At 44.6% G+C, this 15,508-nt stretch overlaps 1 protein-coding gene across 7 annotated transcripts in view; it reads left to right on the top strand.

The window, feature by feature from the left end:
* Positions 1–15,508, top strand: part of PECAM1 (platelet and endothelial cell adhesion molecule 1) — a 66,734-nt gene that overhangs the window by 12,273 nt on the left and 38,953 nt on the right. For all 7 annotated transcript variants that reach the window (XM_005694007.3, XM_013972409.2, XM_018065358.1 and 4 more), the window contains 2 exons: positions 6,014–6,319; positions 10,467–10,742. In XM_005694007.3, the coding sequence (XP_005694064.2) occupies positions 6,014–6,319; positions 10,467–10,742 (582 nt within the window). The remainder of the gene's footprint in view (positions 1–6,013; positions 6,320–10,466; positions 10,743–15,508) is intronic.

Below are 15,508 nucleotides of genomic sequence, written 5' to 3'. Positions count from 1 at the left end.
AAAATGGACAGCGGGTTCAGATACAAAAGATCACGTAGGGATTATCTTAATGGCCAAATGGTGCCAAGGACAGAGAAAAGGGATATAGCATAAGAGTGAAAATGCAGAGGCTGAGAAAGAAGTTGCTCTCCCAGCAGAGTGTCCCTGGATCAACTTCCGTAACCCCTGTAGGCAAGTTTTCATTTCCTGTCTCTAAAGTCGAGATCTCTGGGTATCTCTGCATACCCTTGAATGTTGTTTGTTTTGAGGATTAAATGGGGAGCTGAGGAAGTGATCCAGTGTTGGATGAATGAATGGCCCACCATGTACTAGGTGCTTGGCCAGACCATCCTTAGAAAGAAATAATCCTTTCAGCAAGCAGGAAACAGGAAGAACCAGTGGGCAAGTGTTTGGGGGCATTTTCCTCTCAGAAGTATACGACCTCTGACCACCTTCCCGTCAGGGTTTGAGGCTCACACGGGAGGACATGACTATGTCACCCTCCAGGCCGGTTCGTCCTCTGGACACCCTGGGCGTCCCGTGGACCATCGTGGCGTGGCTGGCCGGATATCCCTCTGTATCACCAGGGGCCACAGACACAGAGAAGCAGAGCAGCGCTTCAGCACCTCCACTGGGGACAGGGGAGGAGCCAACGGGTCCCCATGTTCACAGTAGTGATGAGGAAAGAGTGGCAGGCCAAGACTTTGGGAAACAGATGTTGAAAAGAAATGTGCCAGAAACTTGGGATGATTTAACGGACACAGTTTGTGAATTCAGCCCAGTTCTTCCTGGACAGCTGCTGCCATAACTGTCATTTCCGCATCATTGAGCTCACTTCTGTGATCAGAACAGTCATTCATACCATTGTTACTTCCAGTGATAAGAACTACCACTTACTCAGGCCCTCACAAGACAAGATAAACGGTTCTGAGCATGTCACATGCATTTCATTTTACTCCTGCAACGGCACCGAGAGATCAGCCTGGTTCCTCCTGTGTACAAGTGTCGATGTTGGAGCTCAGAGAGGTTGGTTGGTCTGGTCATATCAAACACAGAGCCAGAGTCAGAACCTAGATCTATCTGACTCTGCAGTTGGCCTCTCTAACTCTTTTGTATGATAGGAGGTCTTTGAGGCAGAGAAAAGACAATCCATTCATTCATTAACCGTTTATCAAGTGCCCATTCTGATGAAGACCCAACAATGAGTACAACATGCTCCCATCCCTTGATCCCTTCTCCTGGGGAATCTGGTGTAGGGGCAGGGGAGCACCTTCACCAGAAGTGACAACAGAGGTGGAGCACATGCAGCTCTCCTCCCCAAGAGGACAGCTCTCTATTTCTCCCTTTTTAAAAAAAAATTTTTTTTAATTAATTTTTTTTTTAAACACCAAAAGCATTTTGTATTTGTTGGTATAGCCGATTAACAAGGTTGTGATAGTTTTAGGTGAACAGCGAAGGGATTCAGACATACGTATACATGTATCCATTGTTTATCTCTGACCTGGGCGGGTCAAGGAAAAAGATTCATGAGTGATGCAGGCAGGTGGCACATTCAGGAAGAGGCAGATTTAGGATACGAGCAAGTCTGTCTGACTCCAAGATGGAGTCCATAGCCCTTGGACCCAGGGGCCTGGACAGGACAGCTCATCTCAGCCAGACTCTCCCAGCTCCCTCTAATCTGACCCTGGCTCACCACCTGCTGTATTTTCCCCTCCAGCCCTTCCTCTGCTCTAGACAGCCCTCCTGAAAAGCCACTCATATCCCTTGGCACAAGCAGATCCCAAGGCCCTGGAATGCCTGTCCTTGGCCCCCATCTCACTTCATCTGTCCAAGTAACCTCCTTCCTCCAAGAATCCTCTCAGGTGCTTTTCCTTTCTAGGATCTTCTTGACTCCTCAGGCAAAGAGGGACTCCTCCTTTCCTGACTGCTCCCTCGGTTACTGTCGCTGTGAGGCACTCTAATTCCTAGTTATTTTCAGCTTTCCTTTTTAAACTGAGGCCACGCCTGCCTCCTCTCCCTGCACCACCCCCCTGCCTCTGGCTGTAAAGTCACACAGGCCTGGGGGTGAGTTTCAGTTGCTCTGGGGCTTGAAGGCTGTAAGCTTCTGGGTGAGCCTTGAACCTCTCGGAGTGTCATCTTAGTCATCTGTAAAATGGACATAATTTTCTCTTTCCTGCCCTCCCCAGAGATTTACTATGAGAATTACAAAATGGAGTCACGGATAGAAAGTTAATCCCAGCTTGTGGTTGGCGTTCAATATATTGTAACAACCACCACGGTAATACTGATGAATACTGGCAGCCTTTGTTTTGTTCTTAACTATGTTGGTTGAGATGACTTGACTTCCCAGTGGAATTACAAACTTTGAAAGCATCAACCACATCTTAGACATCAGTTCAGTTCAGTCGCTCAGTCGTGTCCGACTCTTTGCGACCCCATGAATCACAGCACGCCAGGCCTCCCTGTCCATCACCAACTCCCGGAGTTCACTCAGACTCAGGGTCCATCCAGTCAGTGACGTCATCCAGCCATCTCATCCTTGGTCGTCCCCTTCTCCTCCTGCCCTCAATCCTTCCCAGCATCAGGGTCTTTTCCAATGAGTCAACTCTTCGCATGAGGTGGCCAAAGTACTGGAGTTTCAGCTTTAGCATCAGTCCTTCCAAAGAAATCCCAGGGCTGATCTCCTTCAGAATGGACTGATTGGATCTCCTTGTAGCCCAAGGGACTCTCAAGAGTCTTCTCCAACACCACAGTTCAAAAGCATCAATTATTCGGCGCTCAGCCTTCTTCACAGTCCAACTCTTACGTCCATACATGACCACAGGAAAAACCATAGACTTGACTAGACGGACCTTTGTTGGCAAAGTAATGTCTCTGCTTTTCAATATGCTATCTAGGTTGGTCATAACTTTTCTTCCAAGGAGTGAGCGTCTTTTAATTTCATGGCTGCAGTCACCATCTGCAGTGATTTTGGAGCCCAAGAAAATAAAATCTGACACTGTTTCCACTGTTTCCCCATCTATTTCCCATGAAGTGATGGAACCAGAGGCCATGATCTTCATTTTCTGAATGTTGAATGTTTTCTGAATGTTTAAGCCAACTTTTTCACTCTCCACTTTCACTTTCATCAAGAGGCTTTTCAGTTCCTCTTCACTTTCTGCCATAAGGGTGGTGTCATCTGCATATCTGAGGTTATTGATATTTCTCCCGGCAATCTTGATTCCAGCTTGTGCTTCTTCCAGCTCAGCATTTCTCATGATGTACTCTCCATATGTTAAATAAGCAGGGTGACAATATACAGCCTTGATGTACTCCTTTTCTGATTTGGAATCAGTCTGTTGTTCCATGTCCAGTTCTAACCGTTGCTTCCTGACCTGCATATAGGTTTCTCAAGAGGCAGGTCAGGTGGTCTGGTATTCCTATCTCTTTCAGAATTTTCCACAGTTTCTTATGAGCCACACAGTCAAAGGCTTTGGCATAGTCAATAAAGCAGAAATAGATGTTTTTCTGGAACTCTCTTGCTTTTTCCACGATCCAGCAGATGTTGGCAGTTTGGTCTCTGGTTCCTCTGCCTTTTCTAAAACCAGCTTGAACATCTGGAAGTTCACGGTTCACATATTGCTGAACCCTGGCTTAGAGAATTTTGAGCATTACTTTACTAGTGTGTGAGATGAGTGCAACTGTGTGGTAGTTTGAGCATTCTTTGGCATTGCCTTTCTTTGGGGTTGGAATGAAAACTAACCTTTTCCAGTCCTGTGGCCACTGCTGAGTTTTCCAAATTTGCTAGCATATTGAGTGCAGCACTTTCACAGCATCATCTTTTAGGATTTGAAATAGCTCCACTGGAATTCCATGACCTCCACTAGCTTTGTTTGTAATGATGCTTTCTAAGGCCCACTTGACTTCACATTCCAGGATGTCTGGCTCTAGATTAGTGATCACACCATCATGATTATCTGGGTCGTGAAGACCTTTTTTGTGCAGTTCTGTGTATTCTTGCTACTTCTTAACATCTTCTGCTTCTGTTAGGTCCATACCGTTTCTGTCCTTTATCGAACCCATCTTTGCAGGAAATGTTCCCTTGGTACCTCTAATTTTCTTGAAGAGAAAGTCTTTCCCATTCTTTTGTTTTCCTCTATTTCTTTGCATCAATCTCTGAGGAAGGCTTTCTTGTCTCTTCTTGCTATTCTTTGGAACTCTGCATTCAGATGCTTATATCTTTCTTTTTCTCTTTTTGCTTTTCACTTCTCTTCTTTTCACAGCTATTTGTAAGGCCTCCCCAGACAGCCATTTTGCTTTTTTGCATTTCTTTCCCATGGGGATGGTCTTGATCCTTGTCTCCTGTACAATGTCACGAACCTCATTCCATAGTTCATCAGGCACTCTATCTATCAGATCTAGGCCCTTAAATCTATTTCTCACTTCCACTGTATAATCAAAAGGGATTTGATTTAGGTCATACCTGAATGGTCTAGTGGTTTTCCCTACTTTCTTCAATTTAAGTCTGAATCTGGCGATAAGGAGTTCATGATCTGAGCTACAGTCAGCTCCTGGTCTTGTTTTTGTTGACTGGGTAGAGCTTCTCCATATTTGGCTGCAAAGAAAATAATCAATCTGATTTCGGTGTTGACCATCTGGTGATGTCCACGTGTAGAGTCTTCTCTTGTGTTGTTGGAAGAGTGTGTCTGCTATGACCAGTGCATTTTCTTGGCAAAGCTCTATTAGTCTTTGCCCTGCTTCATTCCATATTCCAAGGCCAAATTTGCCTGTTACTCCAGGTGTTTCTTGACTTCCTACTTTTGCATTCCAGTCCCCTATAATGAAAAGGACATCTTTTTTGGGTGTTAGTTCTAAAAGGGCTTGTAGATCTTCATAGAACTGTTCAACTTCAGCTTCTTCAGCGTTCCTGGTTGGGGCATAGACTTGGATTACTGTGATACTGAATGGTTTGCCTTCGAAACGAACAGAGATCATTGTGTCATTTTTGAGACTGCATCCAAGTACTGCATTTTGGACTCTTTTGATGACCATGATGGCGACTCCATTTCTTCTAAGGGATTCCTGTCTGCAATAGTAGATATAATGGTCATCTGAGTTAAATTCACCCATTCCAGTCCATTTTAGTTCACTGATTCCTAGAATGTCAACATTCATTCTTGCCATCTCTTGTTTGACCACTTCCAATTTGCCTTGATTCATGGACCTGACATTCCAGGTTCCTATGCAATATTGCTTTGTACAGCATCGGACCTTGCTTCTATCACCAGTCACATCAACAACTGGGTATTGTTTTTGCTTTGGCTCCATCCCTTCATTCTTTCTGGAGTTATTTCTCCACTGATCTCCAGTAGCATATTGGGCACCTAATGACCTGGGGAGTTCCTCTTTCAGTATCCTATCATTTTGCATTTTTCTACTGTTCATGGGGTTCTCAAGGCAAGAATACTGAAGTGGCTCGCCATTCCCTTCTCCAGTGGACCACATTCTGTCAGACCTCTCCACCATGACCCGCCCATCTTGGGTGGCCCCATGGGCATGGCTTAGTTTCATTGAGTTAGACAAGGCTGTAGTCCTAGTGTGATTAGATTAACTGGTTTTCTGTGATTATGGTTTCAGTGTGTCTGCCCTCTGATGCCCTCTTGCAACACCTACTGTCTTACTCGGGTTTCTCTTACCTTGGACGTGGGGTATCTCTTCACGGCTGCTCCAGCAAAGCGCAGCTGCTGCTCCTTACCTTGGACAAGGGGTATCTCCTCACCGCTGCCCCTCCTGACCTTGACTGTGGAATAGCTCCTCTAGGCCCTCCTGCACCGTCTAAGCCACTGCTCCTTGGACTATCTTAGACATAGTCTACATATTTTTCCAAAGAACCTGGTATGGTGCTCAGCACATACATACTCAATAATTACCTTGTAGGTAACACTGAGGTTCTGGGAACAAAAGAACCATCAGATGGGTCAACCCCAGTGGCTGGGCTGACGGGTGGCTTGGCCGCTGGAGCAAACATACTAATGAACTTTCTCTTCCCCCGAAGGAGTGTCTGATCCCAGGGTGACGCTGGACAAGAAGGAGGTGATAGAAGGTGGAGTCGTGGTAGTCAACTGTTCTGTCCCAGAGGAAAAGGCTCCTGTACATTTCACAATAGAAAAATTCGAACTAAATATAAGGAGTGCCAAGAAAAAAAGAGAAAAAGCCTCTCAGAACCAGAATTTTGTGACGCTGGAATTCACAGTTGAGGAGCAAGACCGTGCCATATTTTTCCAATGTCAAGCGAAGATCTTTTCCGGGTCCAACGTGGAGTCCTCCAGACCCATGAGGAGTGAACTGGTCACTGTGCGGGGTCAGAGTCCTACTCTCCTTTCTATCATTCTTCCCGGTTTGCTGATTTGGTCTGGGGAGAAAGCCCAGAATTGGAAAGGGGCTTAGGCCTTTGCTGCTCAAGACTGTTCTTTGTTTATTATTATTATTTTGTATTGGAGTATAGGTGATTAACAAGTGTTGGGATAGTTTCAGGGGAACAGCGAAGGGACTCAGCCATACATATACATGTATCCATTCTCCCCCAAACTCCCTTCTGGTCCACAAAACACTGAGCAGAGTTCCATGTGCTATATGGTAGGTCCTTGTTGGTTATCCATTTTAAATATAGCAGAGTGTACATGTCCATCCCAGACTCCCTAACGATCCCTTCCCCTCATCCTTCCCCACCCCTCCTGCAACATTCTCTAAGTCTGTTAGTCTGTTCCTGTTTTGTAAGTAAGTTTATTTGTGTTTCGTTTTAGAATCCACATACAGGAGACATCATACCATATTTTTCCATCTCTGTCAAGACTGTTCTTAATCACTTTATATTTTTCAACAATTTAACTATATACACTTATATATTTCCAAACAATTCTTAACCTTCATACATGATGTATTTTGTTATTGTTCTTTCTATTCTATTTCCATTTCTTAAAGCACTGGCTGAGACTCTCTGAAACGATATCTTGTGTGACCTGCAGCTTGGGAACCGTGACTTTAAACCATGAGGATCAGACATCAGGAAGTGGGGTCTGGAGGGGATTCAGAGGAAAGGAGGGGCAGGTCCTCAGCTTTTGTCTCCTGCATTTGACAAGGGATTTCCCCCTTCTACCCATCCTTCCACCACTGAGACATTGGACTAATAGGAAACAGATGAGGTGGCCTGAGAAGTGCTCTCAGGACAGAAAGGCTACAGCAGAGGGGAGCCAGGGTCTGAGTGTCCAGGACAGAGAGCTCAGAGCTCCAGGTCAGACACCCAGCAGCTCCCCGTGACCTGAGAGAGGAGCATGCGTGAAGCAGGAAGAAGGCAGGGGAAGGAACAGTTTACCGCAGAAAGCCTCAAGTGTATTCAGGATTGGAGCCCTACAGCTTGTTAAGTGACCCTCAGGGGACTTCCCTGGTGGTCCAATGTTGGGAATCTGCTCGTCCAATGCAGGGGACAGGGGTTCGATCCCTGGTCAGGGAACTAAGATCCTGAATGCTGTGTGGTGTGGCCAAAAAAATAATAGAACAACAATTGAGAAAAAAAAATGAACCTCTGCTTTTGGCTCCTTCACTTTTGCCCATTGTGTGTACATAATGCTATATTGTATGTGTATATATTTCCTGTATAGTATTATGTGTGTATGTGTATATATATAGTATTATGTATATACAACTTTCTTTATTGTAGTTCATGGTGTGGGTTAAATTTTTAGCAAATACGGTACTATATAAAGTGACAATTCTTCACAGTAAGTATCAACACTTAGAGAAAGTCCTTTGTATGGTATTCTAGTCTTATTCTGCTCATTCATCATGTGCACACAGTTTTCACTTGTTTATCTTTGTTTTTATCAAAAAAAAAAAGACAGAGAGAGAGACCTGTCAAACATTCTATCTTATAACTTTTTCTTAACAAATACAGTATAGATGTACTTTTGTCCATATCAGGAAATACAGATCTTTACCATTTTAGTGACCACTCAGAATCCTGTTGTAAGGATATGCTCATTTCATTTTAGTTTTTTAAATTAATTTATTTTCTGAAAGTGAAAGAAGGTTTTATTCAGGGAGGGAACACACTCCATAGACAGAGTGTGGGCCGTCTCAGAAGGTGACAGTCACCGTCCTCATTGTATGTTGATGGACATTTAGGCATTTTTTTCCCACTTGTTTGCTCTTAAGACAATCTTGCAGCGAACATTCTTGTAACTTCTATATTTTCGTATCTTACTTTTTATGTGTCAGATTCTCTTTTTATTGAATTATTTATTTCTTTATGTTTGGCTGTGCTGGGTCTTTGTTTCTCTAGCTTCAGGGTGTAGGGACTACTCTAGTTCTGATGTGCAGGCTTCTCATTGTGGTGGCTTCTCTTGGTGAAGAGCATGAGCTCTAGGGCACACAGGCTCTGGTAATTGTGGCACACGGCTTCGTTGCTCTGTGGCATGTGGAATCTTCCTGGACCAGGGATTGAACCCATGTCCCCTGCTTTGGCAGGCAGATTCTTAACCACTGGACCACCAGGGAAGTCCCTGTGTCAAATTCTTGATTCAAATGTTTTGTGTATTTTCGGTGTTGAAAAATATCACCAATGCGCTCCTCCAGAAGGATAAACATTTCCATCAAAAGTGTTCATTTGCCCATATCCTGGCTTCCCTGGTGGCTCAGAGGTTAAAGCGTCTGCCTCTAATGCAGGAGACCTGGGTTTGATCCCTAGGTCAGGAAGATCCTCTAGAGAAGGAAATGGCCACCCACTCCAGTATTCTTGCCTGGAGAATCCCGTGGATGGAGGAGCCTGGTGGGCTACAGTCCACGGGGTCACAAAGAGTCGAACACGACTGAGCGACTTAACTTTCAACTAACTTTCATCAACACAGTATATTATTGATGTTTTCTCTATTGATGTTTTCTCTTTTACTGACTGCCTTGTGAGCAGCTTGCAGGATCTCAGTCCTCAGTCAGGGATTGAACCTGGGCCACAGTAGTAAAAGCACCGAATGTTAACCACTAGACTGCCAGGGAGCTCCCAATATTTTTGTTATTTTTGACAGTCTATTATAACTGAAGCACAATGGCATATCACTACTGTGATTCGTATTTCTTTGGTCTTTAGTGAGGTTGAGTACGCTTTTTACGTTTGTAAGTGTATGCTTTTACATCCCTTCATGCCTCTCTATTCACATACACTTTGCCCATATTTGCCTACTGCTTCTGATTGATTTGTTCGAGCCCTTTATAGATTAAAGGAATGAGCTCTTTGTCAGGTGCTATGCAAAAATTTACCCAGTTGGTCACTTGTCTTTATTTCTTACTTCGATGAAAAAGCTTTCAATCTTTAGTTAAAATCAAAGTTATGCGTCTTTTTTCCTTATGGTATCAATTTATGCATCTTTGTTTTTTTTTACGGTATCCAGTTTTATGATTCATACCGAAAGTTCCTCCATGCTCCAAGATTATTAAAGCAAAAAATGCACCTCTGTTTTCTTTTACTGTTTCTGTGATTTAATTTTTTTTTCCTCTTGTGCGTTTAGATCTCTGATACATTGAGTTTGGGTGTCAGGAAAAAAAATCTTTAGTTATTATCAAGCTACCCCAGAGGGTATTACTGAATGTCCTAAAAGACGCCATCTCTTTTTTTTGATTCTTACTCTGGAAAACAAACTCCTTTTTTTTTTTTTTTAGTGATAGTTCTTTATTGTGAATTTAAATGACTTTACAGTAAAAAAAAAAAAGCTAACGAATATTAAAGTAATAGGTCACTTTAAATTTACTTTTGGCATTTTTTTAATGTCCTTATCTGTATTTTACGTGGCTGTAATTGGTGTAGACACTCCCTTACGCTCTGCTGGGTGTTTTGGTGGAAGCAAAGGCCTGACTCTACTTCCCTCACCATGTCCAAACCCTAATGTCTGACCCATATTTTATTAAAACAGTGTTTTCCAAACTGCTTGAGTCATGAAATCAATTTAGTTAGTCACAACCAGCATTTTTTAAAAAGAAATAGAATAGACTAGAAAACACTTTGCAGGGGGATATGGCATTATTTAAAAATTCATTTCCATGAAGCTGAACTTTGGAAAGCAAGGGAATATCTAAGCTGAAATGCCAGAGGTCCATGAAATGGTATGAGAGTTACCTAGAAAATCCTTGGTGGGCAGGAGAGGGGTCTGATTCTCACTGCTGTGATTATTTCTGAAGTCATTTGAAAAATGTTCTTCAGATGAGATGTAGGTTTGACCTTTGGGAAGCTCAAAGTTAGAGAAGTGAAATTAAGAAGAAGGCTGAAGATTCAAGAGTGAGCGGGAGGGAGGGAGCACCAGAGCAGCCTAGGTGAAGGGTTTTGAGAGGAAAGGTTGAATTTTTTTTTTAATTAATAAGGAAAAACTGGTTGGCATCCAAAAGCACAGAAAAGGGGAGGGAAGTGCCTTTTCTCCTCACCCAGATCTGAACCTGAGTCCAACCAGCCTGTCCTCTTCTCGTAGAATCCTTCTCTAATCCCAAGTTCCACATCATCCCCGAGGGAAAGATCACAGAAGGAGATGACCTCCAGGTCAAGTGCACCGTTCAGGTGACGCACCAGGCCCAGTCATTCCCGGAAATCATCATCCAGAAGGACAGGGAGATCGTCGCACACAACAGCCTCAGCAGTGAGGCTGTGTACTCCGTGATGGCCACGACAGAGCATAACGGCAACTACACGTGCAAAGTGGAAGCCAGTCGCATATCCAAAGTCAGCAGCGTCGTGGTCAACATCACAGGTAGGGTTGCTGGAGGGCGTCGGCACGTGGCCGGCTCGCGAGGTGTCTGTGCTGGAATCGCGACTGGGCAGTGAGAGCTGGTTCTTCTGCTCCTGCCGGTCTGAATGGATGTGCTCAGGCAGGGCCGTGGTGCTCGTGGGGAGAAAGTCAGTGCAGAGCGAGCCAGCAGTCCGCTGTGGTGCTTGAGGGTGCAGGTTGGGCCATCAGATCCCAGCCGGGCCTCTCAGTACATCTGTGACCTTGAGTGAGTGCCTGACCGTCTCCTTGCTACAGTTCTGCTACAGTGATGATAGCACTGCAGGACTGTTATAAGGACTAAACGCCATCGCCTTGCCTACAGAGCCGCGTACAGAGTAAGCACTCAGCAAGTGTTAGCTGATGTTTCTGTTATTATGTCACATTTTTCTTCCCTTTGTGCCAAGTACTGTGCTAGATCTCTACATCCCTGTGGAGGTCCTAAGACAGGGTCAGGAGCAAGAAAGCATTCAGTTCAGTTCAGTTCAGTCACTCAGTTGTGTCCGACTCTTTGCAACCCCATGAATCGCAGCATGCCAGGCCTCCCTGTCCATCACCAACTCCCGGAGTTCACTCAGACTCACGTCCATCGAGTCAGTGACGCCATCCAGCCATCTCATCCTCTGTCGTCCCCTTCTCCTCCTGCCCCCAATCCCTCCCAGCCTCAGAGTCTTTTCCAATGAGTCAACTCTTCGCATGGTGGCCAAAGTACTGGAGTTTCAGCTTTAGCATCATTCCTTCCAAAGAACACCGAGGGGTAGACTCAAAAATAATAGTCACAGTTCCTCTTTGTTGAATACTCTTTGCCTGGTTTACATACATTTTCATTTCAAGCGCATAATTATGCCATAAAGTAGGTATTATGATGCTGGCTTTATGAATGTAGAAACTGGAGCTGAGAAGTCAGGTCACTCACCTAATGATTACAGGATTGCTGAGTGGCAGAGCAAGAGTTACCCACAAGCCTGTTAGATTTCTAAACCCATGTACTTAGGAAGTTCCCCTGGATGCCTTTGTTCTTTACCTGGCTTTACTTTTCATTTATTTATTTAGTTTAATTTGGGGGCTGTACTAAGTCTTCATCAGAGAAGGAAACGGCAACCCACTCCAGTATTCTGGCCTGGAGAATCGCGTGGACAGAGGAGCCTGGTGGGCTACAGTCCATGGGGTTGCAAGGAGTTGGACACAGCAGAGCACACACAGACACAAGTCTTCACTGCCGCAGCAGAGCACACACAGACACAAGTCTTCACTGCCGCGTTCTGGCTTCTCTAGCTGCAGTACGCGGGCTTAGTTGCCCTGCTGCGGCTGAGATCCCTGACCAGGGATCGAACCCACGCCCCCTGCAGCAGAAGCATAGGGTCTTTTTCTTTTTTAATTGGAGGCTAATTACTTTACAATTGTGGTGTTTTTTGCCATACATTGACATGAATCAGCCATGGGTGTACATCATGTGTTCCCCATCCTGAACCCCCCTCCCACCTCCTTCCCCATCCCATTCCTCAGGGTCATCCCAGTGCCAGCCCTGAGCACCCTGTCTCATGCATCGAACCTGGGCTGGCGATCTGTTTCACATATGATAATATACATGTTTCAATGCTATTCCCTCAGATCATCCCACCCTTGCCTTCTCCTACAGGGTCCAGAAGACTGTTCTATACATCTGTGTCTCTTTTGCTGTCTCTTTTGCATATAGGTTCATCATTACCATCTTTCTAAATTCCATATATATGTGTTAGTATACTGCATTGGTGTTTTTCTTTCTGACTTACTTCACTCTGTATAATAGGCTCCAGTTTCATCCACCACATTAGAACTGATTCAAATATATTCTTTTTAATGGCTGAGCGGTATTCCATTGTGTATATGTACCACAGTTTTCTTATCCATTCATCTCCGGATGGACATCTAGGTTGCTTCCATGTCCTGGCTATTATACACAGTGCTGCGAGAAGCGCAGGGTCTTAACCACTGGATGGCCAGGGAAGTCCCTACCTGATTTTACTTTTCAAAACAGCTTTTACCAGAAAACAGAGAAAAATGTACTCTACATTTCCCTGTGTATTGAATACCTTTAGGCCCTAGAATGTTAAGGTGGTGAGTGTATTATCTATTTTATCTGGTGCTATATCACTAAGAGCTGAACAGTACCTGCCATACAGTAGGCTTTCAATACATATTTGTTGGATGAACAGATGAGCATTGGGTGACAGTGTTCCAGAGGCAGAGAGAGTCAGCACTTTTTGGTTCCCAAGTGAAAGTGTTCATTGATTCATCATGTATTTGCTCATTTACTGAAAGCCTCCTCTGTGTCAATAGAGACTATACAGTCACAGCAACAGTCCCCAGTATCGTAGGTAGGCTGCCAACCAACCCAGCTAGGTGACTGGCAGGTGTTGGATCCTGCTGGTCTATACCAGGTTGGCTCCTGCTAGCTATTTAGTTTATTATCGATAATGGCAAATATTTTGATGGCATATATTTTTTTAGATAAAATATGATTATCTTATTAGAGAACAGTACTCAGTTCAACATATATTGAGCACCTTCTGTGTGCTGGGCTACTTTTTGGGGACCTAGGGTGCTGCCCTATGCAGCTTTGAAGAATTTCACAGACATAAATAGATGATGAGAATGTGATGCAATGATCCACTCTGTTAAAGAGATGGTTGTATGGTCATGGGAGCAGCAGGGACCACGTGGCATACACAAGGGCAATTTCAGGGCTTAGAGCAGCACTCCAACCCCTCGGACCAGGCTACTTTAGGGAAACATGAGGCATCTTTGGACCACAAGACACTATTGTTGTAGCTGATCCCACATCAGAAGTTTGAGTCATGCTGAGTCAATCAGAAGGCGAGGCTCCCTGGCCCAAGAAAGCACAGGGTTAGGCTTGGCCGGCCCTTCCCATCCCCTCAGTCTGATGCTCTGTGCTCCTGTTCCGTGTAGAGCTGCCGGAGCCGTGCCAGGGCTGGCAGGCAACTCCCCCACCTTCAAGAGCTGCAAGCCCTTGGACCTGGCTCCAGGCCCACTTCTGCAGCCTATTCTCCACTCCCCTGTTGGTATTAAGCCTCTCTATGAGTGGTTCTGTAAAGTGATGTTGGAGGCTCACAATGATTTTGTGGACATCAAGATCATTGAACTAGTAATTTGTCTTTGGCTTGAAAGTGGGTTTCCATCACCTCTCACTGTCCACATTTTCAGACCCAGGTGCTGCCAGGACTCCTGACTCTGTCCTGTCATCTCATCTCTACAATCACACCCTCATTCTGACCCCTCACAGCAGGATGTCATAGGGGTTCCCCAAGCATCTCTGCTCCAATTCATCCTTCGACAAACCTGTGGGAGAAGCACCTATTTGACTTCATTATTCCTGGGCTTTATGGGCTTCCTTGGTGGCTCAGTTGGTCAAAAACAAAAACAAAAAACCCTGCCTGCCAATGCAGGAGATGAAAGAGACCTGGGTTTCATCCCTGGGTCAGGAAGAACCCCCAGAGAAGGGCATGGCAACCCACTCCAGTATTCTTGCCTAGAAAATTCTATGGACAGAGGAGCCTGGCAGGCTACAGTCCACGGGCTTGCAAAGAGTTGGACATGACTGAGCACGCACACGTGCACACACATACACACACACATGCTTACACACACACACACACACACACACACACACACACACATACACACCTTCACCTTGACTCCAGCCCCTTCCAAACATCTCACCTGACTCTGCCTGGAATATTCTTTCTGCTTGGTCACTGGAAGACCTCTATTGTCCTTAAAGACCAAGCCCCAGATCTCCCTCTAGGAACCTCCCAGGAAGAGTCCCATGGTCACATCCCAGTTCCCATCACACTCGTCTCCTGTCTACAGGTCAACAGTCACTGTAAAGATTTAGCATCTGTCTCCATCATCCTGGGTGAGCTCTGGAAGGTCTGTGGCTCAATGCGTCTGACAACATTGATACTTAGCACAGAGCCTGACATGTTATAGGAACTCGGTAAATATTTGCTCAGCGAGTGAACAAAAGACATCCTTATTAACCCGAGTGATGGTCCAGCAGTTCTGTTTACGACACTCCTTTACAAACAGATTATTCCCTAACAACATCTCATTCTTAACTCTAAACCATTGTCCACCTACCCCAGCAAGATGTTTTGTATTTTTTGCAATTTTGTTTACTTATTTTTTGGTGTGGAATCATTTCTGTGGGATTCTTCCTGAGGTGTTTTTTTTTTTTTTAAACTTTTTGGTATTTGTCCAATGAGATTGTAAGGCCCTTAAAGAGGTCAATTTCTTTCTTTTTTTCCTACTCCTAACCTAGAGCTTTGTTTCATTTCATTTTACTTCATTTGGCTGTGCCTGGTCTTAGTTGTGGCATGCTGGATTTTAGTTGCCCCTTTTCATTGCGGCATGTGGGATCTAGTTCCCTGACCAGGGATTGAACCCAGGCCCCATGTATTGGGAGCATAGGGTCTTAGCCACTGGATCACCAGAGAAGTCCCCTAACCTCAAGCTTTTGATGGTGATCTGAAAAGAGGTAAGTCGATGTTCATTATATGGAAGGAAGGAGGGATGGAATGTGCCTCACAGAATTAATTATTAGGAGATCACCTGACTTACAGTGTTTTTTTATTCTCTATCAAGGAAACTAAGAAGACACCACATACTGATTATAATTATGATGGAAATGACTTCCATTTCCCTCCATGGAATATCAGTGATGACCACGACAGTGTTGGTTTTTACTTCCA

The sequence above is a fragment of the Capra hircus genome, chromosome 19, assembly GCF_001704415.2.
Source record: "Capra hircus breed San Clemente chromosome 19, ASM170441v1, whole genome shotgun sequence".
NCBI classification, from domain to species: Eukaryota; Metazoa; Chordata; class Mammalia; order Artiodactyla; family Bovidae; genus Capra; species Capra hircus.
This window is presented reverse-complemented; position numbering and strand designations above follow the sequence as displayed.